General features: G+C 41.6%; 3 protein-coding genes across 11 annotated transcripts in view; 1 reads left to right on the forward strand and 2 right to left on the reverse strand.

Annotated features, from left to right (window-relative positions):
• Positions 1 to 3,269, reverse strand: part of LOC135421018 (protein FAM169B-like) — a 47,957-nt gene extending 44,688 nt beyond the window's left edge. For 5 of the 7 annotated variants that reach the window (XR_010433826.1, XR_010433825.1, XM_064669139.1 and 2 more), the window contains exons 1-2: positions 2,923 to 3,037; positions 2,195 to 2,272 (exon numbers count right to left, since the gene is read on the reverse strand). The gene's annotated coding sequence lies outside the window, so the exon portion shown is untranslated. Of the gene's footprint in view, positions 1 to 2,194; positions 2,273 to 2,877; positions 3,038 to 3,108 lie in introns of those variants that run through there. The other 2 variants (XM_064669137.1, XM_064669136.1) reach the window with 2 other exon arrangements.
• On the forward strand, positions 2,868 to 21,020 carry PGPEP1L (pyroglutamyl-peptidase I like). Its single transcript, XM_064669149.1, has 6 exons — positions 2,868 to 2,975; positions 5,583 to 5,635; positions 11,890 to 12,006; positions 12,490 to 12,716; positions 13,644 to 13,727; positions 16,070 to 21,020. The coding sequence occupies exons 1-6, from the start codon at positions 2,942 to 2,944 to the stop codon at positions 16,116 to 16,118; spliced, it is 564 nt and encodes a 187-aa protein (XP_064525219.1). The 5' UTR covers positions 2,868 to 2,941; the 3' UTR covers positions 16,119 to 21,020.
• IGF1R (insulin like growth factor 1 receptor) overlaps positions 15,399 to 24,373 on the reverse strand; it is a 175,142-nt gene continuing 166,167 nt past the window's right edge. For all 3 annotated transcript variants that reach the window (XM_064669130.1, XM_064669132.1, XM_064669131.1), the window contains exon 21: positions 15,399 to 22,945. In XM_064669130.1, the coding sequence (XP_064525200.1) occupies positions 22,579 to 22,945 (367 nt within the window). In that variant the 3' untranslated portion in view covers positions 15,399 to 22,578. The remainder of the gene's footprint in view (positions 22,946 to 24,373) is intronic.

Below are 24,373 nucleotides of genomic sequence, written 5' to 3' on the forward strand. Positions count from 1 at the left end.
TTGATTTCTTCCTCCTCTCATTAAGTGTTGAACAGCTGAGATAAAAACTGGAATATATTAAACACTTCCACTTAACAGTTTAAATCACTGGTCAGCGCCTGCCAATGACAAGAAATAAAAAACCTACACGTAAGTAATAATAAAAGAGATAAAAATTAAAGAGCCATTTCTAAACGAAGGGCCACATTCTGTTCTTGTTGCCATCTACTAAAAAGCTACTGGAGCAGTGTGCTGGCAGTTCTGCACTGTGGTCAGAATTCATTTGCAGAAAAAGATATTTTTCTCTTACTCAGCAGTTCAAATAAGTTTCAAATGTATCAGACAAGTGTACAGAAAAATATTCAAGGTGATAACCAAGACTTTCATAGTTGAGTTGGTTCCATTTCCTCTTTACCTCAAGATGAGGGCCATGCCAATCACATCTGTGTGTAGCAAGAACAACAACAACCAGTGTTTAGCTGAGTCAGCTGCATCTGACTTGCCTTCAAATATCAAGGGCTTGGATTCTTAATTATGGATGGGGAGATTAATTTGCACAGACCTCAGATATCCAGTGACCCTCAAATCTATTGTTATGGGCACATACACACATGGGAGTGCTAATTTTAAAGCTACAATCATACTTGAACAGAAATTTCGAGAGTAGCTTCGACTTCAGCTGAAGAAATGCTAGAGGAAAGAAAAGGTTTAATTTCTGAATAAAATTCTGAGTAGAACCAAGGCCTAACCTGAATTTTTAAATTCTTTTTTGAACTATGTGGCACTCCAAGTACACAAAGCACATGCACACAAAGCTTGGGAACATGAACAATCAATTAAATCAGTGCAAAAATTAACTTTGGTGTGCTCTGTCAAATTCAATAATTCCATCAAAGCACTTTTACCACTGGCATGCCTCCCAAATTTGCACAAGTATATACCAACACTGGAAATGTCTTGGAATCTTTCCTACCAAAGCAGCAAAGCTCTGCATGGAAAAGGACTAACTTAACTACTGAAGACAATACTTTCCCCAAAAAATATTTCTGTCAGCTTCTTCTTAAAGGCTTGGTGATATAATCTTTGTTGCTTTGTATTTTTTCTACTCCCTTTTGCCAGCTGTAAAAACTTTGAACACTAGTACTACATTCCAAACAGATTGTATCAGTTGTTTCAGAGTGCATGGAACTAATAGACTTACATCTACCCTCTGGAAGAAGGGTAACACTAACACTATATCTAATGAAATACCTACTATTTTATAGCATTCAAGCAATACCTTTCATATATATTTACATATATATATATATGTGTGATTGTATGTGTGTATAAAGCAGCTATAATGTCCCAAAGAAACCACAGTTTCTCACTGTGGAAATTAATTAAACAACTATAGACCTTAAATCTTGCTTTATTCCTTAGAAATTCACTAGACCACCTGTACTTAGATTTTTTTTAAAAATAGCAGAAATCAGAAGTAACTCTAAGAAGACTCATTACCCTGTTCAATGTCATAGGGAGAGTTTTACTGACTGGTCAAGGAGAAAAATTAACTTATAAGAATCTTGATTGACATAGGAGTGTGAAGGACTGTGGGATTTTAGATGTAATTCACTGCTGCCAGTGGCAGATTTTGTCTTATTTAGAGCTGCAGAGAGCTCTGTTTCCTGCATTAGCTACTCCTTCAGCCCCAGCAGCCAGCAGAAGTTAGTTCTGCAAGTTGTACTAACCAAGGGAAGGAATGGATGATGGAATCAGAGAATCTCTGAAATAAAGAGAATCCACAAATCTCTTTGTGTCTCAGCACAGGAGGATTTAAATGACAGACACAGGTCATGGCTCCAAACCTCATTCAGCCACACCCAACCCCAGAGATTTCTTCAGAGATTATTTTTTCCCTAAGGTCTCACAATTACCAGCTCTCTTGAGATGATATAGTGGCTTTCTATTCTTAGCATATTTCTCCCCTCCCTCCCTCCCTCCCTCTCTCTCTTTCTCTCTCTCTCTCTCTCTCACACACATACACACACACACACACTTCCTACTCAAAACAAGACCCAGTGAAACCCTCTGCCCACATAGTTATAATTCCCAAGAGAACTTGCATATGCTTTTGTTTTGGGCAGTGACAATGTGCATATGTTTTGATTTCAGGCCCCCCCCCATTGGTTCTCAGGCTCCAGTTTAATGAAGACAGACCAGCTCTTAAACTCACCAGTTTCAGCAAGATACAACCCAGCTTCTAGAGTTCCTCTGACCTTGCAAGTTGGAGTGAGATTTTTTAACATGTTGCCTGTTAAAGGATATTACTGAGTAAGTGTTTTGGTTTAGCAAATACACACATTTTCCTATTGGTGTTTGGTTTGAAAAGTGTACAGTGCTTTGTCTTCTTTATAACAAGCCTGAGATAGGAATCAAGAGTAGTAAATGACATAACTGCTATGAAGAGGAATAGCAAAGTTAGCCCTGAGTTTAAGTCAGTAAGAGAAAGTCTAAGAACAGGAAAAATGGACAAGATAAGTTTTTGTAGTTAAGTCGCTCCTCATAATTAAAGTGAATTACAGCCGATACCCACAGAGATATAATAAAACTGATTCAATTAATTTTCTGTTTACTTGCACATAAACAGGTGGTGAAAAATGTTGCTGGACATTTTTCAAGAAGTTTCTCTAAGTCTTTCCTGTTCTTCCTAAATCCTATTACATGCCTGGAAAAAGGAATAGAAGTTTGGGGCAGTCCCAGTCAGACAGCTGGGCAGTCAGACTTCTATCTTTAATAGAGACGTAATAATTTTTGCTTTAAAAGCTACATGAGTCACGAATCATCCCTGTCATGTGAATCCACATGCATCACAGTTGGAAGAAAAAAGGTGCTCTAAATGAAGTTTGCCACAGATACCTGAATTATAACACTGTTTGGAACTGAAAGACAACGGGAATTCACCTTCTGGAGCAGAGATTTCATGGGTTCAAATTCCAACACGGTGGTGGTTACTGGTGAGGTTTTTATTTTGTTCTTTGAGCTGGAGATGGTATGCACGCATGCTTGGTCTTTGTCAGAAACAGTTTCCTGGAGGGAAAAACAGTAGCAAATGGTCATACTAACATTTCTAAATGGAAAATAACTTACTGTGCCTTCCTAAGAAAAATCAGATGCATGTCAGAGGAAACAGACTGCAGTCTGCCCTCTTTACTGCCATCCAGTTTGGTTTGTTGTTCATTCTCTCCATGTTTTAATCTTTGTTGACATTCTCTCTGATCCAAACCACATAGCTCAAGGCAGTGCAGGCTAGGATTAGATAAAGCTTACCCAAAAGGAGCTCTGAAGCAAGAAAACCAGGTTGCATCACAATGTCACATAGTCAGTGTCCAGAATTAGAGCAACACATGGCAAGTCTCAGGGGCTCAGTTTCATGGCAAGGTAAGGGAGTTTTAAACAGGAGATGCTGCCTCATCATTGCTAAACTAGACCATTAAATTTAAATATACCAAAGGAACATGCCTGAACATGCAGCACAAGGGACCAAATTTGGAGTTTCTCTTGCTGGCTGTAGCTACTGAGGCTTCACAGTGGCAGAACCCCCAGCTAGAGAGTCCTGAGCTTTAAAAGGTTAAAGCTCTTAAGGAATGCTGCTCCTCGCTGTTCCTCTTGTTGCCACTGGCTCATCTAAAGGCAATCATTACACGTATCTTGACATGTGAGTTGCTGGATAATTTTCCACTGCAGGTCATCTGAGGACATAGGAATGAGGTTGAAGCTACATCAAAGAGATTTGCATCTTGCTGTTTTCAATTAAACACTTTTTTTTTTTAAATAGCTGCAAGATGGGCAGAACTAGTCTGGCTTGCTCCAGACATAACTGCAGCTGAGCTGGATGGAGTGCAGGAGAGGGCAGGAGGTATTAGCTAACCTCTTAAAAGGCTGACAGTCTGGTTCTCTCCTATGATATTTATGGCACATACCCTTGTTAGGAACACTTCTTAGCACCCTCTTAGATTTTTCCTCCCCTTACATCACCATTTATGTGCAGAAATCTACTTGTTCAAGAAGTTTGAGACTGGTGTGCCCTGTTAAAGACACAAGTGCATCTTAAAGCTACTGCAGAGATTATCACAGCATGTCTCTGTCACATTTTCACCTGCTCAGAATATAAACCTGCTGGCAGGGAGCCCAGTTTATTATATGGTGCTCAATAACATTCAGCCAGTTATTCTCCACATTGCTGCAGGTATTGCAGTAAAACTCCTACATTTAGTCATTTTTCATGGAATAATTTTGTCCTAAGCACGAGTTTCTTACAGCCACCACTGACACACATGTGTTTCATTGGGAGCTGATTAATAACTCATTATAATTCTGTAGTTCTGCACAGACAGGTACAGAAGCATGTACAACAACTACAGCTCCAAAATGGAGCAGGTGTCACCCTAATTTTGCTCCCAAAGCAGAGTGGGACCAGTGGGGTTTTATGTTCCCCTGATAATGTGAAATGAGCACCATTTCACTTCTTCCCTCCCCATGGTAGAAACTCAAACCTGGAGAAAACCTTGTCAGAAATATTAGCACCATCAAGCTTTTCAAAATACTAAAGAGAAAAGATGGAGCAGTTATGAAATAAGCATTAACAAATTAAGAAATGCTTAAAGTCTAGCACTAATTAAGCTGTCACAAGCCTGTATTTAGGCTTAATTGTCTCCAATGCAAGTAGCTTTCACTGTGCAAAATAGCAATCATATGCTGTCAAGTATTTATTTGTCCATTTAAGGATTTTTAAATATTTAAGAGTTATAGCATAAAAACCATTTCACAAATTCCTGTTCCTGCCACCCAATATGTAAGACTTGGCAGCGCTCTGGATTGAGAATATTAATTGGGATTAATAAAGATAGTGGGAGTTTTCCATCAAACTTTTTAATGACAAAAATGCCATCTGCTCAAAATGAGTTTTTATTTCCCTTGTATTGAAAAAAAAAATAAAAAGACTTTCACAAAAAAGATCCATAAAATTGAATGTAATACTTTGGATTAAAGTGTGTTTTTCCCTTTTCGCCTTTCTTTACCTTTGGGTAAAAAGTGAAGAAAGAGACAGAAAACTTTCAAGTTTTCACTACCTGGGATTAAAACAAAATTACAAATTAAATAAAATTTTACTTTTTCAAACATTTTCATTAAATATGCATATCTTCATCATTATGAGCTCTAACAATAAGAATGATACATTAACTCTGACCTGGGAGTATTTAACACCAGAACCTTCAGTAGTGGTTATTTCTGGGGATGATGATCCTTGCCCAAAATCATCATTTACTTGATCTGTCCTATCAGTTCCAGTACATTTACCAGCTTTAGTTAAGGCTCTCTCACAAGAAAGCCTTGACATGAATGAAGATTGCAGGATTAGTTCTTTTATCAGTGAATACACAGAATGAAAATACTATTCCCTTAAGTGTTATAAAGGCTAAATCCTACCTGAAAAACTCAACCTCCATAACCAAAAATATGAAGATAAAGAACAAATATGTGTGTGCAGGCAAGTCAGCCCCTAATCTGCAATTGCACAGCAAGTAGAGGTTAAAAGCACCTTTCTTTCTTTTCATTTGCAGGTTTTGGTCCCTTCAGACAATACCTGGTTAATTCCAGCTGGGAGGCAGTGAAGGTAAGCATAATAAAAAAGGGAAAAAAAAAGCAGGGAGACATTTTATTTTGTAGAGATCCAAACACAAACTGCTTTTAGGCTTTCCATTCCCTTCAAAAAAGTTATTTCTCATGACTCATTAAACAGAATTGTGCCTCATGGAGCAGACTCCCAACATGGAAGAAAGGGGATAATGAAAAAGTGAAACGTTATTTTATTTGCATGATATTTTTTGTGCTATTTAAGCACTTTCAAAATATTATTCTTGATTCTTAAAAAAGGTATGTTTTACCCAGGGTGCCTTCTCTGCAACTAATGCATATTGCATGAGTTCTCTCTGTCTGCAGTAAATAGATCATCTCACACCATGGATCATTTTATCATGTCTGTGTGAGGTGATTTCCTTCTCATACAAGTGCAGCTTATGAGTTCTGACTGCCTGCTTCAGGAACACAAAAATCTGTGCCAATTCTAAGTATGTTTTCACGTTTCAGCTTTGGCTTCCACTTTCAAATGACAGTGAAGTCTACAGTTAAATTGAAAACAAGGTAATTCAGATTTTTTTCCTCCTCTATACACCTTGACTAGCACAAACAAGTCTAAGGTGGAGCCTTAAAAATTCCTGCTTATTTTCTAAATCTGTGTATTAGAGCAGATTTATCTGGGGGATAAAAAGACATGGTTTGGATACGTGGCCTTCAGCATCAGCTGATTCATTCTCCCTATCACAGATAAAAACCTTCCTCGAGTTCAGTTACTCTCATAAGGTACTTAGGGACAGAGTTATTTTGAGAGGGTCTTTCATACAAGTTTTTAGCAATCCCAAGGTAGAAAGAAAGTCACACAGTGAAATCTGAAACTACTTGGGGAACAATCAAAATAGTAAAATTGAATTAGAGCTTTGGTCCAAGAAATAACAGATAATACTGGTAAAAATGGAAAGCAAGACATGTAAAACAAACTGAGGGGACTAAGTTCTTTTATGAAGACTGAAGTAAGTCCATACATTTTTAAATTCTTATGGACACTGAAAGGAAAAAGGCAGCTATAGGAAAGTATTAGTAGTGACAGAAAGGCAATGGCTCTACAGGACTATAACCACAGAACAAATTTCAGTGACAGCTACTGAAGATCTGATTTGAAAATGAAATGCATTCCAGCCAAGATGACTGAAAAACAAGGAGCTGGTGCATTTTTCCACAGACCAAAGCTATAGCAACTCCACCAACACATACACATTTTCTATTTCAGATTTGTTGGGCGAGTGCATCTTGGTGTTTGGTAGAATAAATCTATTGCCCCCTCCAAATCATGAGGGATGTTATCCCTGTAGGCTAACAGGAAACAAAAATACTTCTGTGATACCTTTCCACACCCCAGTCATTACAGGAGACCCATAAATTATCTAAACTCCAACCTGACATGGGCCCTAAACCACAAATATTTGTCAGTTGACAGTGTTCTTACTCTTTGTTTCCTGATTCCTATTGGTTCTAATTTTGGGTGGAAGATCATCCTATTCTGGCTGAAAATAAAGCACGTCCTTTATCTGCAAGCAAAACAGCCCAAAGCGAGAAGGCACCAATGGGATGAGTTTCCTGTCCCAATGCCATGAGCTGGCTACAACAGGGACTTACATAACAGGGGCTACAGCATTCCATAACCATACAGCTGTCAGTCCTTGTGTATGGAGGAGAACAAATCCATTTCTCTCTGATGTGACACCCTCGGGGTGGAATTAATTTGTATTCAGACTGGGGATGCTGCTTTGGTTTCCTGTGCCCTGGCAAAGGTGGTAAATTCAGGCAATTCAGAGAAATTTGCTGCAAATCTGGAAGTACTTTGAATTTTGATAGGCTTCTCCATGCTAAATAGCAATCTCATGGTATTGTTCCATTGGCCTTATTCACAGGAGTAGCTCTATGGTCTTCAGGAAGCTTATGCACATATATTAAAGATAGCAAAATTTAGGATTTACATCTGGAAGTAATCCTGTCTTGGCTTGGGGTGCCTGCATGGATCACTGAAGTGACATAAAACCCTCCTGCTGAGTCCCTTTGCTGTGAACCAACAAGTGTGCACTCAGATTCCTCCTCAGGAACGTGCTGAGCAGCCAGACCAGAGCTACAGACGTGACTGCTCAGGCTTATGTTTAATGCCTTTGTAGCATTATCCAGAACTATCCTAATTATTAGCCCAGTATGAAGTGGGTGCTTATCAAAAGCCTGGATACCTTATGGAAAGCCTGGATACCACAGCAGCCTTGGTGATGTTGAAATGCTGATGCATGCAATCTCCAGAGTTCACATCCCAGAAGGGTCCTCATACCAAAAGCATCTGAAATCCTGTAAAAATACATTTAACAGTTCCAGTGTCCTAATTCCAAAGCATAACCTCACCCTCCATGCTTTTGAAATGGATTCTTTGCCAAAGAGCAATGGCTTCCCTTCTGTGAGCAGTACTGGCTCTTACACACAGCTGCTTCCTTAAAATCCCTGTTAGAGCTCCTCCCTAAGATCCTGCCGATGGGATCACCCGTTTTCCTGAACCTCTCTTCTTGCTGTGAGGAGGATCAGAGATTGATCCAGTGACCACACAGCCCATTCCAATAGTTGCATCCCTTCTGTGCCCTCACTGGCGCTCAGAAAAATACTATTTCTCTTAAAATTAACTGTTTACTACTACCACCTTTTTGATGAATAAGCCAATTTCCCTTTTCTGAAGTACTCAGGAATCAAATGATAAGTGTTAATAAAGCTCTATTTCTGCTGGTTTAGAAAGAGTATTTGTCCTGCATTGCCTGTTTTATAATAGAGATACAATTGAAGATACAATTTTCCAAAAATGTGAGGAGTACCCTGTTGGTTTTGCATGGACCCAAGTTCTCCTCACAGCACAAGACCCTCATGCAAGGCATTCATCAGCATGGCATTCACCATCCATGGAGTTCTCACTCCTCAGCAAGTATCCCCTGAGTGTTCAGGGAAAAGGAGAGTCAAATGGTTCTGAAAGTAGAGGCAAACCTGTCAATTCAGGGTCATGGAGAAAAGCTTCCGAGCTCTTATAGACACCATCACATGGCCCAACATGATTGTCTAGCACTAGAAGGACAACTTCTCTTTAGAAACCCACCTCACTAAGTTTTTCATGGTTCTCATAACTCCATTCACCTGAAATCTCCTCCTAAAATATGCATGAGAGCTCCACCAGCAGCACTTTTAACTCTGGAAGTGCAGGACATTGTTGCTAAAGGAAAACAAAACCAGGTATTTGCTCTGCTTTTGCTGACAGATCACACTGATTTACCACCGTGTGTTAGTTCTGCAGCACCACGTGGGACCCTCAGGATCCCAGATCCCCCAAATTATTGATTCCATATTCCAGACTGATGGTCCCATCTAATAACCTTTGATCCGATCCTGTTCCTGTGTCTCCTCCAGAAAGTCCTGTCTGCAACTTGGCAGCAAAATAACCTATCAGGGCAGTCCACCCACCAAGGTCAAACTCCCCAGTTAATAGGGCACAAATGTAAGCTGAGTGACAACATTCACAGTAATTAAACTGTTAGTGCAAAGAACAGGTCACATTTCCAACTGCTTCTGGGAACTATGTCTGCCATCAGGAGATGAGGATCAGATCTCCCAGTGCAGTTTTTCATCCTGCCACTGACCATGTGGTCTTTGGAAATTTGTCATTTAATCTCTGTCTCTCTCCCTCTCTGGTTCAGTTTCATCATCTGTGAAACTAAGAAGACATTGCTATCTAGTGCCTTCATTTCTGTTCTGGAATTTTCTTACATCCCTAAAGCTTTTAAAAGGTATCTGCACAATTAGGAAAAAAAACAAAACAAAACAAAACAAACAAACAAAAAAACCCCACACCCAAAAACCCAACGCAGATAAACAAAAACCCACTAACCAACCAAACAAAACACCTTTGTTTGCAATGCACTTGCAGTGAGAGGGGATCAGCTGAAAACTTCTGGTTCCATTTCTGCACCAACACAAGTGATTCTCAAAATCAACACACGCGACCCCCTTCCTGGCAGCCCAAATCAGTGAGAACTCAGGCAAACTCACGGAAATTTTCTGGAGTTTTTTGGAAGTTCAAGATTCTTCCAACACGCCGTGGGGCACAGCCACCACCTCTGAGCACAGAGCTTACAAATCCCCCCTCTTTGAGGAGGGCTGTGTGACAACACGGGCCGAACACCAGTGCACTGGGGCTGTGACCACAACTCACCAACAGCTCCAGGTCAGCAGCTGGTAATGCTGGACCTCATTTCCCTCCTAGAAGAACTTCCCAATAAAGAATCTTCATGTTTTCTTTTGAACCACTTTTCCCACAAAACAGTCCTCCAAAACTTTTCTCCTCCTTTGAAGTTTCCTTTGCTGTTTCAACTACACTGGACAGGCACTTGTTTACTGAATTCACTCACCACCGTGAGCTCAAGTTTCCTAGTGCAGTTATCCTCCTCTAACCATCCTCAGTCTCTCACCTTACATGCAAAAATGGTTCTGGTTAAGGCTGAGACGAGGAACAACCTTCATTTATTTTATTCCATATTTGCACAACATCTGGTCTAAGGGGGTATAAGCCCATGGTTGGGATTCTTAGACAACACAGTAATGCACGTTATCGATGACGTGCTGAAATCGCTTAGGACATAGCAAACCATCTTCCTTTGACACAAATTCTCAGCCCTTTGCTATTGGGCAGCTTCAGGTTTTTTTTCAGTCCTGCACAAAAGTATTTTTGCGTGTTTCTGCCATGACAATTGTTGACAAAAGAAAATCTGTCAACAGAGAGCACGAGAGGAGAACAACCTTGCAGCTCGCTTTGGGTCTCCACGTTCTGAACCAAAGTTAGGGGCAGTTGAGTTCTCTAGGCCTTACAGTTAAAAAGAAAGAATCTCATTAAATGTAAAAATTAAAGATGCTTTAGAAAAGGAAATGCTAATTGTGAACCAGCTGGGGTTTTCTTTTTCGGAGGCTCAGGCACAGTACAGCATTCTTCAGCGAGATGATGCAATGGTCTCTCAAAGACTGTCAGTGCCCAGAGGAAAAAAGGCTGGCACTGTTCTCCAAATGTGTTTACTTCCCTGCAGGCATTGTTTCCTTGCTTGTGTCAAATAGTTTATTGAGCACAGCTAATCAATGCTTCCGCTGACAAGAAAATTGGAACACTTTATATAGGAAGTGAGTGTTGAAGGGCAAATTTCCCAGAATTGTGGGCCTCATCCACAGGGGTATCCTGAGTGAGAAATGAAAACTTGAGAAGACAATGACAGCTACAGGTTTCTTGGGCTAATCAGACACCTCTGCTGCTGTGCCCCCCTTGGACACTTCATCTGTACCATCCTTTGGTGGTGGTCTACTCAAATGGAACAGGGATTTTCAACCACCATTTTACTTTTCTGGGACAAAGCTTTCCACTTCAGATGCATTCCTTCTGCATCCTGCCATTGCAGCCACCTATTTTCTACTTAGAGGTTCATGCCTTGTTTGTTAGCCCTGTTCCACTGACAAAATCATTTCATGTCCATATGACATTTCTTCTCCAGACCATCTTCTAACCACCTGGCCAACCTGCTGCTTTGAAGTGTACCTTTATTTCATTCACCTCAATTCTGGGCATAATTTTTGCTTCCCTTGGGAAAAGTTCCCGTGTGGAAATTTAACTGTACATAAATGACCCAGAAATAACATCCCAGTGACAATTCCTTTTACTAGAGAAACATATTCTGGACCAAAACATAAATTAAACTCATTCTAAATGTGACCTTCCTCACGTTGACAGTCACCTCCAGCACAGCTTACCTGAACCTGGTCAAGGCAACAGATCACTGGAGTGAAAAAGTCACGTGAATTGTCCTTGGGTTTGTCTCTTGACAGTGCAGATCTTTCAGAGGAACAGCTCTTACCTGTAGCAAAGCCCATTTAGATGCTTTCAAGCGTGGATCTTTTCTGAGAGACACTATCTCATGGTTCCTCAGGGACCACTCCCACCCACTGGAGACTAGGCATCCCTTTGGAAAACACAATAGCTCCACATGGATGTGACATTAGGGAACTGTTCAGCACATTTTAATCTCTTCCAGCTGAAAAAGAGGGAACTGCTATGAAACCAACCTCATTGCAGACCAGTGTTGAGGAACCATGGGGTTAAGCATTGCTCCTTCAGGTGTTTTCTCAGCTGAATCAGCCCAGTTTCTTTACCACAGTCAGAAATCCAATGCTTTTTCAAGTCCATGGTGGCTTTTTTCGTAAACACAGGAGCTGTCCAAGAGAGGCCTTGGTGAAAACATCGATCTCCAGGTCATGCAGCTGCCAGTGGTTTACCAAAAAGCAAAGGAGCAAGTCATCAAGATATGGACGACTCTTCAGCCACTGGTGAGTAATGAGAAAGTTACACAATTTCCTCCCTTCATTTATGAATATGAGAAGATCTTGAAAAAAATCTCCAAGAGAGTATTGCAAAACATGAAACAAATCTGGAAAGTGACTATTGAAACTGTGATCAAGGTTACAACCCCAAATTTGGAGCCCACACTAATTAGCATCCTCTTTTGACCCCATGCCATTTAAAAAGCATAAGTGATGCTGAACAAAGGAAAAAAAAATCTACCATAAACTGCAAAAAAGGTACAGCAGCTCTGCAGTGCTGAGCTGAATAGACACAACAAAAACTGCAGCATAATTTGGTTCTCATTTATATTCTCTTATCAAAGTCTTCTTTAGACATGAGCAAGACTCCTCACCTTGAAGCTAGTGATTCACATAACGCTTGGCACTTTGGCATTACATGTTTGTAAAAAACAGGTCTCATTTTTAATTTCCTGTTGCTCACTCTGGTGGGAAAAAAAAAAAACCCAGCTTACTGTTCACGTTGGGCTGGCTTCATCCACCACAGTCATCATCCTGGAGCAGTGTGGGAAGAACAAAGGCTACCAAGACAGGGATGCTTGTGGTTTTCACCCAGAAGGTGCCTGCTGCGTGCTAGATGGCCCAGAAAAGATTGAATCTACAATTAATATGAAGACTCTCTGGAAAAACGTTTCAGTGGAAGGGATTGATATCATCTTCTCCAGAGATGCAGGGAGGTAAACACCGTGTATCAGGGGCTCGGGGGAGCGGCAGGAGCAACTCAGTCAGCTCCACCTTGGACAGTCTTTGCCTTGACTTTCCCTCCAAACAAAATCACTTTGAAGCAAAGTCTTCAGAGGGGCACAAGTATGAAAACTGCCATGAATTTAAATTTTATGTAAAGCAGCTTTCATGAAATGCTACAGCCAGTAGATATTTTTCCATGGATTTGTAAATTCCAAAAGAAACAAGTTCCAACGTAGCACACCCTGTGATGAACAACCCCAGTAAACCTCAGCTATTAAGAGAGACTGAAAGCAATACTGACTGGTAGCAGATTTTAATCTATTTCTTCTCAGCTGGGAGGGACAGAAAATGTAAATACATACACTGGAGAACAACAATTACAGGTACCTTTAGAAACAGGTCTGTGATCTTATTATGTGTTCCAGTAGTACTGGAGCAATTTTCTGCTGTGCTAGTCTTCATAGAAAAGAAAAAAAAAGTAGGTTTATTTTTAAATAAAAATCAGTTAATCTTGGCCCTTAAATTCAGGATTTGCACCTGCAAGTTAAAAGATGGGGTGATAAAGACAAAACCCCTCCAGACTGAGAGATTCTGTGCCTTACACATAAAACTGTGTTACATGGTTGTAGTTTCCAGCAGGGTGTGTTACCTTTCCCACCCCACAAGAATGCCTGTCTTGTGATTTTTTTATTTAAAGTTCTTTGTGGGTGGGTGTCTGAGAAACCAAACCATCAGATAAGGAACATTTGTTTCTCAAACTTGGTTTATTTCAGCATTTCCTTTATTCACTAAGCAAATATGTTCTTAATAATTTCATAAACCAGATCTGGTTTGGCTACTTAGAATATTTAAATTTAATCAAAGTTTACTGAGCCTTATTTCAGGTTTCTGGTTTTGTTTTGTTTTTAATATTGCAGGTACATCTGTGATTACACCTACTACACTTCTCTGTATTATGGCAATGGAAGAGCAGCTTTCATCCATGTGCCTCCATTATCCAAGTCAGTAACAGCAGACTTTCTAGGAAAAGCATTACAGACCATTATCTTGGCAATGTTAGAACAGTGTGGGGTGGATCATATAGGAAAAAAAAAAAAAAAAGATGATTTCTTAGAAAGCAATTCCCTACTTCTTAAATGAAGCAAATCTAAAGATTATTTAAAACCTTCACACAAAAGGATTTTATAGCCCATGTTATTTTCAGTGAAATTTCCTTGCAAAACCCAAACAACTGTTTACATCTCTGAGAAAAAAGCTCGAGGGGAAAAACCAAGTAACTGGCAGTTTGTCTTGCTAAAAATAAGGTTGTTTCAGATTTCAGAAAGTGTGAAACTGGATTTTAAACATTTTAGATGCCTAATCCTAGTTCTGTTGGTTATAAAGACATTAACAAAGACTTGCTGAACCGAGGTGGGCTCTCAGAGCTGTAAGGACTCAGCACTGGATGGATGGAACAGAGATCCCCCCAAGCCCATCCCAGTCCAGCTGAAGTGCCCACACAGAACATGTGGGTATGGAAAAAACAAGGGTCCTGGTATGTGAAGTTCTACACTTCCCCCTCCCTGACCTGCTGTAAATGCTGCTTTCCCCATCAGCAATGGGCTCTGAACCCAGGGGAACTTCCAAGTACAGAGAAAACTGGAGTCCAGCAGGATCTGGAATGCTCTTGGTAATTTCAGTTTCAGCCTGAAACCACCACTAACCCCAAGAAAACCACCACAGTCCTTCCACAGAGCACAGCCCAAAACCAAGTTTTCAGCAGGACAGGTCATGGCTATTCAGGGACTGACACATCAAAATCCAACAGCCAACCTGTCCCAGGAAAGGCAATCCTGAAGCACTCTGCCGTGGGAAGGGCACATGTTACTGACAAAGCAGGCACCAAATGAGATCCCACATGGTAAAACTTGGGACCAGACCCCCACACAGAATTGCTGTGCCATGGAAGCTGGGTACCACAGGGGGTTACAGCACTGCCCCTCAGCACACAGGGAACGCCCACATGCACCTTCCTCCACAATCCTGCTACTGCCAGGACACGGGGATGAGATGCAGTTAGCTGGGATTTTTCTAAATCAGTCATTAGAACAGGGCAGCAGCAGCTTCATCTGGACACCTGGGATTTCTCCAGGGAAACAAAAGCCTGCTCCTCAAGCATCATGTCAGTACAACGGACAAGAGACAAATGTAACAGCACAGGCAGCTGATGAGGCTTTGGGCCACCACCGTGCCTTGTTTTAGTCAACACACCGATGACAAGAGCCTGAGGAACTGGACCTGCCAAGATAATCCCAGTTTTCTCCCCACTGTCTTTCCCACTGCCGCTGCAGAAAGCTGATAACCAGGTGGCTGCCTGAATGCCTCACCTGTGGACTGCTGTGTGGGTAAAAAGTGGATTTCCCTCAAATAACAAACAATGCCCACCTTATTCAGAGGAATCACCCTGCAAAAAACTGCTCAAATCTCACCAAGAAGGCTCCACACACCCTCAGTGCCACTGCACGACAATACTTCTGATTCCAACTCAGCAATGGCAGTACTGACCCCTACGAAAATATATTCAGAGTAGCTCAATTCAACGCAGCTGACAAGAAAACCAGAGAAACTTTACTCTTAGTTTTCTAACCTGTACTTGCTTTCTGGAAGGAGCAACAAATTCAGAAACAGGCAAATGCATACAGAATTCTTTTATTTAACTTAAATCATGTAGTACTGAAACTACTAGAAAAAAGCAGAGTAAGAGAAACTAAAGGAGCCTTAGCTTCAGCCATTCAAAATAGACAAAGTTTCTTCTTTTCATAATGTAAAGAATCCCGAGTATATCGCAATAACAGGAATAAATTCTTACAACAGAATATACAAAAACATTTTGAATTTTTTTTTATCTACTGATTCATTTTAATATAAACACAGGAATTTCTTTAGGAATAATTTATACACAGCAAGTCTTTTTATGTAATAAATTGGCCATGTTATTGTTTAATTTTCTCTTAAAAAAATTTAAACAAGAAAAATTGGAAAATGTATTTGCAACTGCATCCATTCCTTAGCACTTTCTAGTTTTGTTTTTGTCCCAGAGGTAGACAAACTCTGGCCAATCCTTTCATCGCAAACCTCACTGGTTCAGAAAACAGAAGGTGTCCCTGTCCACGGCAGAGGGGTTGGATCTTCAATATCCTTAAATAAAAATAAATAGGGACCCTGCCTTGCTCACTTCAACCAAAGCTTCCAATGGTCCTCAAAGCTTTAGAGGCTGCACACAAACTTTTAAAGTGATAAGAGATTTGCAAAGAGTTCTTCAACAGCAGTTATGAAAACCATCTTCCCTCTTTCTCTCACACAGTCACTTCCTTCAAATCACATGGAGCAGAGGTGCTGAACAGCACAGGTGAGCCTGGGGAGCAGCAAACCTGTTCTGTTTCCCCAACCAGTGAGGTTCTTGTAATCCAAAAGGTAACTGCCCTAGACAGTAAAGTGAAATGACCAGGTAAGATGATCCCACCCCAACCAGAGGGCTCTGGAAGACCAGGATACTGAAGATACAGAACATTTTCCCAACTCCTTTACTCACTCGCTGTATGGTGGGACACAAAGCTTGGGCGGGAAGGGGGAGAGGAACAAGCCATGAGTTGGACAAGTCAGCGATCCTTTTTGGCATATTGTAAAGCTAACTAGTAAACTGGTACCATGGAAAAACTGATCACAGACAGACACACCCACACACAGACACAGAAAAGTGCCCTTAAATTATATTTTAGGCATTTATAAACTACAAACATTTTATAAAATTATTCTATGTACTTACAAAATGCAATGAAACATTTAATTAGTTCTTGTAAACCAGATCTTCGTCAACTGACTACCCGTAATCTACTGGACTTAAAGCCCTATTGAAAATGCTAATTAATGGTTACTAATCAACAGAACGCATACCAAAAAAAATATATGAGCACACACGCAAATGCACACACACAAACTAGGGAAGTTCTAAGGTACTTGCAGAACAGACCAGCTGTAGGTGAGACAGATCCATACAGACCGATGACAACCACTGCCATGCTCCTGGGAACGAATTCCCCGCTCCAGCTGCCAAGTCCGGAGGTTTATGTACAAGTACCAACGATCAGAACAGGGACACCTGAGCTCTGGTGCTGTCCCACAGATTAAGCTCAGGAAAACCACCTCAAGCTTCTGCCAAGCCCTGTGTCTCCAGATCCCCATTGCCATGTCCTGTTTTCAGGTGTCTCCCCACAAACACATCTCCGTGCTGACTGACCCGGCTGCTCGAGGTCAGGGGCTGTTCAGCACCTCTGAGCAGCAGCTTTCTGAACTGAGGTGTCCTTCCTGCCTACTTGAGTTCTGTATCTTCAGCACCCCTGGCCACTTGGGTTGTTCCTACACATCGTTCTCCAATCCTTGTCTGCACATCTACTCATGGGTTAAGTTGCAATATCTGGCTTTATCACTGGTTAGTAAGGAGTGGATCCCTTGCACCTTCCTCCACTGTTGTTCAGCCCAGTGATTGAATACACGGTTGACAAACAAAATAAAGAAAACAGGAAACAAGTGTTACTTGTACTAATGGAATGAAAAGGGTTTAAATATATATATCTATATTATAGATATACATATGTAGGTATATATATATGTATATATAGATATATATGTATGGAGTTACAGCAACAATAGGAGTGTTGTTCACTTAGTCTCGGATTGCACCGAGCACCCCTCAGCAGATCCCAGAGGACCTGACAGCAGCTCCCTCTGGTCACCAGTCATCCTGGGCAAACTGGGCCTTCTTTTTGTTTTGAGACCAAGAGGAGCATCAGTGTGACCGTGCCTAGAACCACAGAGCACTTGGAGCCAGCTGGGAGGGGCAGAGGCATCGCGCTGAGGGAGCCGCGGTGCCCGCGGGCTGGCCCGGCCCCACGCCTTCCACCGCGCTCGGCTGCTGCGCCTTTGTGTCATCCCCCCAAAACAGCATCTGATTTACTCAGGAATCACGTTCCTTTGCAACCAAAGCACCTCCTGTGCCCCCGAGAGCTCTGCAGTGCGGGGCAGGTGAGAGCCATGGCTGGGCCCTGCAGTCACAGCCGCCTGCTCCCCGCAGCGACGCCAACTCCTTATCCCACTGCATCCAAACATCTCGGTACCATCCGGCAAAACGCTGGGTTTCAGGGCTGGGTGGGCTTTTGTTTTCAATTTATAAACAAACTGGATTACTTGAACTTTATTCAAACATAGCTGAAGTTCTAAATAAATTTTCCATACCAGACAAGCCAGTGGTCTCAGGGAAGAACAACATTACAAACCATATCATGACTCTATCAAGCCAACATTAATTCTCAGTTGTTCACATGCACAAACAACTCGATTTACTGTCCAAGGGAAGTCTGCATGAAAAACCCATGTGAATAAAGCTATTCAAAATGCACAAAACACAACAAAAAAAACTATGGAAACAAACAGAACAAAAAAGGAATTAAGCTTGAATTGCAAACACAGAACGCAATGGTATCACGAAGGTGGTTTGGTCCAGGAGAGCTGACTGCCATCACACACATGTATGTGAGGCCCTGTGACTGTCTTCTACTGAAGTGCTTTTTGAAATGTTTCTCGTGATGCTACGCCATTAGTGTTTCTTCCTAATGCATTGTAAAACCACCTACATACAATTCTACAAACCAGTAACTCGGACAGTTTTAACAAAACCCTCCCAGCCAGCTGAAAGATCTGAGGATCTCCAGTTGTGGTAATCAATATGTGCAAGGGAGGGGAACAACCACTGCACCCAAAGGTCACTGGAACATAATCAAACATGGAAAACCAAACCCATCTAGTGAAAACTTCCAATTTTGCTGGTTTCTCAGGACTAGGGAGAAATGCTCCCTCCAAAGACAAACTCTCAGAATTAACCACAGCACTGTGTATCCAAGAGGCCATGTACAACTCCAAGCACCACATTACTCAGATACCACAACCAACACCTGCAGGAACAGCTGCCAGAGCTGGAAAAAGGGAAACATTATACATCAAATTGATGGCAAGCTCGTGTTAGTCCTGTGTGCTTGTAAACCAGTTACACGCTGTCAGAGAGCAGTTAAAATTTGATGGCTGGTCCATCAGAATCCACAGTTATAAGGCATATAAACAGGGGAAGAAAAGGGAACTGACTTTTTACTGGCGCGTTAAAAGAAATCGATTCAATATTAGTTTGGGGGAAGAAAATTAAAAAAAAAATAAATCAGTGCTCTCATCAAACAGAAGCAGCAAAGACCCAAAGCTGTAAACTCGATCTAGCAGGATCATCAGGCAGCCTGTGACAGGTTTTTTGGTCAAGAAAGTGATGCCATCGCTGTATGAGCCAATTTATTTTGGGGTTCTGATTCAGCCAAATGTCTTTTTGGTGCTTGTGACATCTGAGCAAGAACTGGCAGGAATGACTTAGCCCATTCTACAGGACAAACAGAAAGACCATTCCCTTTAGTATTTCTTCTGGACCTCCAAACATTGTAAACAGTTGATTGCTGTAACAGATTTCAGCAAATACTCACAATTTGAAGTCCCCGTATCAGGTCACCAACATTTCCACTCCTCCAAACATGCAGCGTTTTGCTGCTGACCCACGGACTGCTGTGACAGCACATGAAAAAGCCTCTGTGTTTCCTTACAGAATGGTCACCCCAAGTCAGACAACTCTTGGATTTCTCCTCACAATAACGAATCTGATGCAAAAAATTGGAGAAACCCCTTGGAATTGCGGCAAATATTCTGAAGTGACCCTTTGTGACAGGCAGTGATTGTTCCCCTCCAGAACCTAGAGCATGTGGTATATGGAGTGAGAGGTTACCAGTATCAACGGCATTTATTGGCTGCTGAGAAATGTGAGATGTATTCTTTTTATATACACACATATAAAAAAATAAGAGTGAGGTAGATAAATGTTTGAAAAAAAAAAATCAAAAACTGTCCCCCTGTCATACTCTAAAACCCTTATCTTAGTATTTAAATTTATTATGGGGCATCTCTACAGTGATTTAAACTGATATCACAAAAATAAATAAAAAATCCTACATAGAATACCTTCTTAATTAACTTTTTTGTCTTTTTCATTTTTAAAAGGGAAAAATAACTACGGGACAGAGGCAAGAGAAGATAATGGGACCTAAACTACACAAGCAAAAAGCACTACAAACTTTTTAAAATCTCCAGTCAAAACTAGCAATCAGTATATTTTAATCCGTTGTTCTTACTCAAAAGATTTGAACGTTTCCATCCCAGAACCACCTCTTCCTGCCATCGTTTGGTTGGATCAGTGCTAAACAAAGGCCCGGACGCTGGAACTAAGGTAAGATGAGCAACTGGTGCAACTCCTTGGTTGTCGACTTCCTGACGGCCCCTCCTTCCCCTCTCACCAAGGCTTCTGCAACTGAGCAAACAAGCTCACTCGTTTTCTTTTGTTCTGAGGTTTGGTCTATGATTTAAGCCACAAGCTTGGACTTGTACAGGTTTCCATAGCTGCCAACACTTCACCGTTTGCCAGCCAAGCCGCTGGCCCCAGCTCTGTGCTTTCCACCCAGCTCCACAGAAATGGGGTGGTGGCTTCGTTTGGTTGGTGCTTGTTTTCCTCACCAGGGGTGTGAAGTGCAGCCCAGGTGCCCTCCCAGGAGGGTTCCCCTCCATGAGAGCTTTCCCATCAGGAAGGAGAAGAGCTGGGGTTGGCTGGAGCCAGGTGTTCAGTGGCCACCCTAGGAATGCCTGGCATCATCGCCAGCTGCACCTGGCATAGCTCTTGTTCACAGGGTGGGAGGGCTAAATAGTCTTTTTACAGATCAGTGACCCAAAAGCCTGGTTGTCTGCTGTTGTACCCAACAAATAATTTAAAAAGAATACATGTGTGTGTGTGTCTGTGTGGGGATGGGCGGGTGGGGGGGTGTGCCACAACCAAAACAAGCGGGGAGGGGACGAGGGGTAGGACCCTTGTACAACAATGAATATAAACACTGAACAAGAATGTACTAAATATTTAACCTTTTGTTTCTGACCTGAGTTTGTATCATGCCTTGCACTGTAAGAGACTCCCGTGCTGCCTGGGCAGAGGATAGTGGGAAGGAAGGAAAACCGGGGCTTAAAAACACCACACCACAGCACTGCCAGAGTGTTCCCGTGCGGGGTGTCCCTTCTTTCTCCGTGTCCCCCTCAAAAGCCCTGTAAGCCCACACAGCCAAGATGCTGTAAAACAACTAATGGGAAAAAAAAATAAAATAAAATTAAATTAAAAAAAAAAAAAAAAAGGAGGAAATGTATTTATAAAAAGGCATTAAACAGTTCATGGCAATTCATATGAAAGGTAGCGGTTACCGGGAAGGAGGAAGTAAAGGTTACACACTATAGTACAAAGCATAAGAAAATTTGTTGAAGTGGAAGGGAAGGGAAAGGAGGGCAGACCTGAAGGTTTTCATAGATTAAATCCACAAAGATAAAGAACAAAAAAAATAGCAGCTTTTTTCTGTACAGACATATAGATGAGTATCTGAACCGTAAAAAAGTTATAAAAGTGACACAAAAGACAATGTGTATGCAAATGATCCATGGTCTAACATAGAACTGCAAGACCCTTCGAGAAGTCTTAATAATAAAGAGAAAAGGTCAACAAAGCATCATATACTTGAATCCGGTTACTGCTTTTTTTTGTCTTCTCCAATTTATGTTTCTAGGTGTTTTTCCTCGCCAGCCTGTGGAGGAAGGACAGGCTGCACTGATGGAGATCTCGGCCGCTTAGGTTCAGGTTTCTCATAATTCGTTTTTGGCGTGCGGTTGACTTTTTTTGTACGAAATGCACGTGTTTGTTTAGCTCACCACTGCCAGTTTTGTCCAGAATGGGATAGGGACAGGGGTGGAGGGAGGGCTGGTTCTTTACCCCATCCCTTTTATCTTCTCCATCACAAGAAAAAAAAAAATAAATCACATTTTGTCCAGTTTTGAAAAAAGATCTAGACAATTTGATTTTTTTTCTAATTTTTTTTTTTTTTTTTTTTAAATACCAGTGCATGACTGAATAGAACTTATTGGTCAGGATCTCTTTTGAACAGAGCAGTTGATTACTGTGCTCCTTCCACGCCTACAAAAAGAACAAAAAAAAAAAAGAAAACGAAAACAAAAAACAAAGAGTTCATTTTTTTTGGCAAAATTTGGCAGCGTTGAAAATGGTAACAGCCTTGGACGAATGATGGCCCTTTTGTATTCTTTTACGTGTTCCTAAAAAGATTAAAGAGCAACATTAAAAATCCAGTCTTTTTTAGTTTAGTTTTTTTTTCGTGTGTGTGGTTTTTTTTGTTTGTTTGTGTTTTTTTTTATAAAGACCTACAGTGTTAGGCAGGTGCTTGCAGGGGTACTGGGAACCACCTGGCCTGCGATATCTTTGATCTGATAAAAGTGCTGTACGGTTGAACTTGCACGCAGATATGTTTCCCATTATGAAGCAAAAAGAGAGACAGAAAGAAAGAGAAAAGAAGAGAGAGGAAAGAGAAGAGAGAGAGAGAGAGAGAGAAAGAGAGACATCAGATCTCAAGTTTTCTGTTGCTATTAAGTGTTAACATTAAGAGTTTTTAAAAGGCCAACTGTGTGCCCCATGACTGGAGTCCTTGACTGAAACAAACATCTGCTTGCATATCGAAAAAAAGAAAAATACGGCAACTTGTTTACTGAAAAAAGGGTTCTCCCAAGTGCAGCTATGGCAGTTCTGAAGATCCACTGAGGTACAGTAGGCTTTTGAATATATTGTGATTTTTCCTTTCTTTCTTGCCCCAATGCCTGTGTTTCTCTGGGCGGTGTTCCTGCGGGCTCGGAGGATCAGCAGGCCGACGACTGGGGCAGGGGCAGGGCCCTCTCGTTCTTGCGGCCCCCGTTCATGTGCGCGTACGGCTGTCGCTCCTCGAAGCTGGCCCGGAGCACCACCACGCCGGGGCCGTTCTCAGCTTTGTGTCCTGAGTGCTTGTCAGTGGGTTGGAGGGTGGAGGAGGGATCTAAAGGAATGCTCTCCATGTTCTCAGTCTCCAGGTCAAGCTCCTCTGTGTCCGGAGGCTTGTTCTCCTCACTGTAGAAGAAGGAGACCTCTTTGAAGGCTGGGTCCAGCTCATCTTTGATGCTACCGATGATTTCCAAGAAGGAGGGTCTCATTTTCGGGTTGTACTGCCAGCACATGCGCATCAGTTCAAACCTGGGCGAGAAACACACAGGGAAAAGCATTTACTGAGGTGTTCTACGAGCCCTGACTGGACTGGACCACACGGTTCAGAACATCATTCCACTCTGACGGCAGACGAAGTGCTGAGATCCCTGTGCCAAATTTCAACCTCCCTTCTAATCACCCTTTTACTGCTGTAACTCCCACCTCACCCTTCTCCACTCCCTCTCACACACCTGCCCATACCTGTTACCTGACATCCATTCATTGGATGGCATTACCTGACAACCATTTCATACTTTAATTCTGACCTGATATTTCTCCTTTTCCTCCAAAGTACCCTGTGCTCACTCGGCCATAAGTTACGTGATTGTGCCTCTCAGAGGATCTTTTTCAAACCACCAATCCCACCCCATCAATACTGCCTTGGAAAAATATTAAAATAGGAAATACACACAAGGTAAAGCACTGCTTTTTTCCCCCCGAAAGAAGAAAATTACATTCAAATTAATTGTAATCCCCAGCAGACATTTTCCAATCTCAAAGACACTCTCTAATATTTTTATTTTAAAATTAGGTTGTTTTCATTTACAGCCAGGGATGCATTAATATTTCACGGAGTGTGAGATCATCTGTTTAAGCACATCCATGATTAGATCTGTACAATGTCCCATGCTGGCAAAACAAAACCACAAAATGAAACAGTAATACAGACATAATGAAAACAGCATTTTCATGACACAGCAAAATTGGATATTCCCAGGAGATCGCCCTGAGCTTTAAACATAACACAAGAAAGGATTTCTCTGTCTGTGAAGGTGGAATAGGGATGTCTTCTGTTAGCACAGTGCAGTAATAGGACAAATTTAAATAAGAAAAGGAAGATTAGCATTAATTCTTCGAGCCAATCCTCTGTGTACACAGTGCTCAGAGGAACACGCTGTGTGGAGGAAGTCACTGCTGGCCAAAACTACTACTCTGTGTTAGAGTAAGAATGGAGCTAAAAATAAAATAGAGCAAAGAAAGCTCTCTCATTTAAGGTAACACACTGGAGAATCCTTCGTGTCCTGACTTATCTGCCAGCACTGGGACCTGCAGCCCCAGTGAGACCCCCCTGGCTTGCTGGGGGTTCACTTCTCACCTCTGCCAGCCTTCCCTCAAGCCAGGTCACATCACCTTTTAGCTTTAATTCTACAGAACAGCAGTACCATACTCCAAACTTCCTCATGTTTTCAGAGCGTAAACAAGCAATTCTATTTGATCCTTTAATTAGAGCTCTCACTGCCTTGTGCCCTCAGTTCACCAGATCTCTGCATCAGTGGGGAAAGATTATTTTTTTTAGATTAAAAAGAAAACAAACAAATGAACAAAAATTTGCTCTCTTTTTGAATAGCACCCCAGTCCCTTCCAGAGTAACGGCCCTGCTCTAGGAGAAACCTTCCAACAGGACTGTCACTGAGC

Source organism: Pseudopipra pipra, chromosome 12 (genome assembly GCF_036250125.1).
Source record: "Pseudopipra pipra isolate bDixPip1 chromosome 12, bDixPip1.hap1, whole genome shotgun sequence".
In the NCBI taxonomy this organism is placed as follows: Eukaryota; Metazoa; Chordata; class Aves; order Passeriformes; family Pipridae; genus Pseudopipra; species Pseudopipra pipra.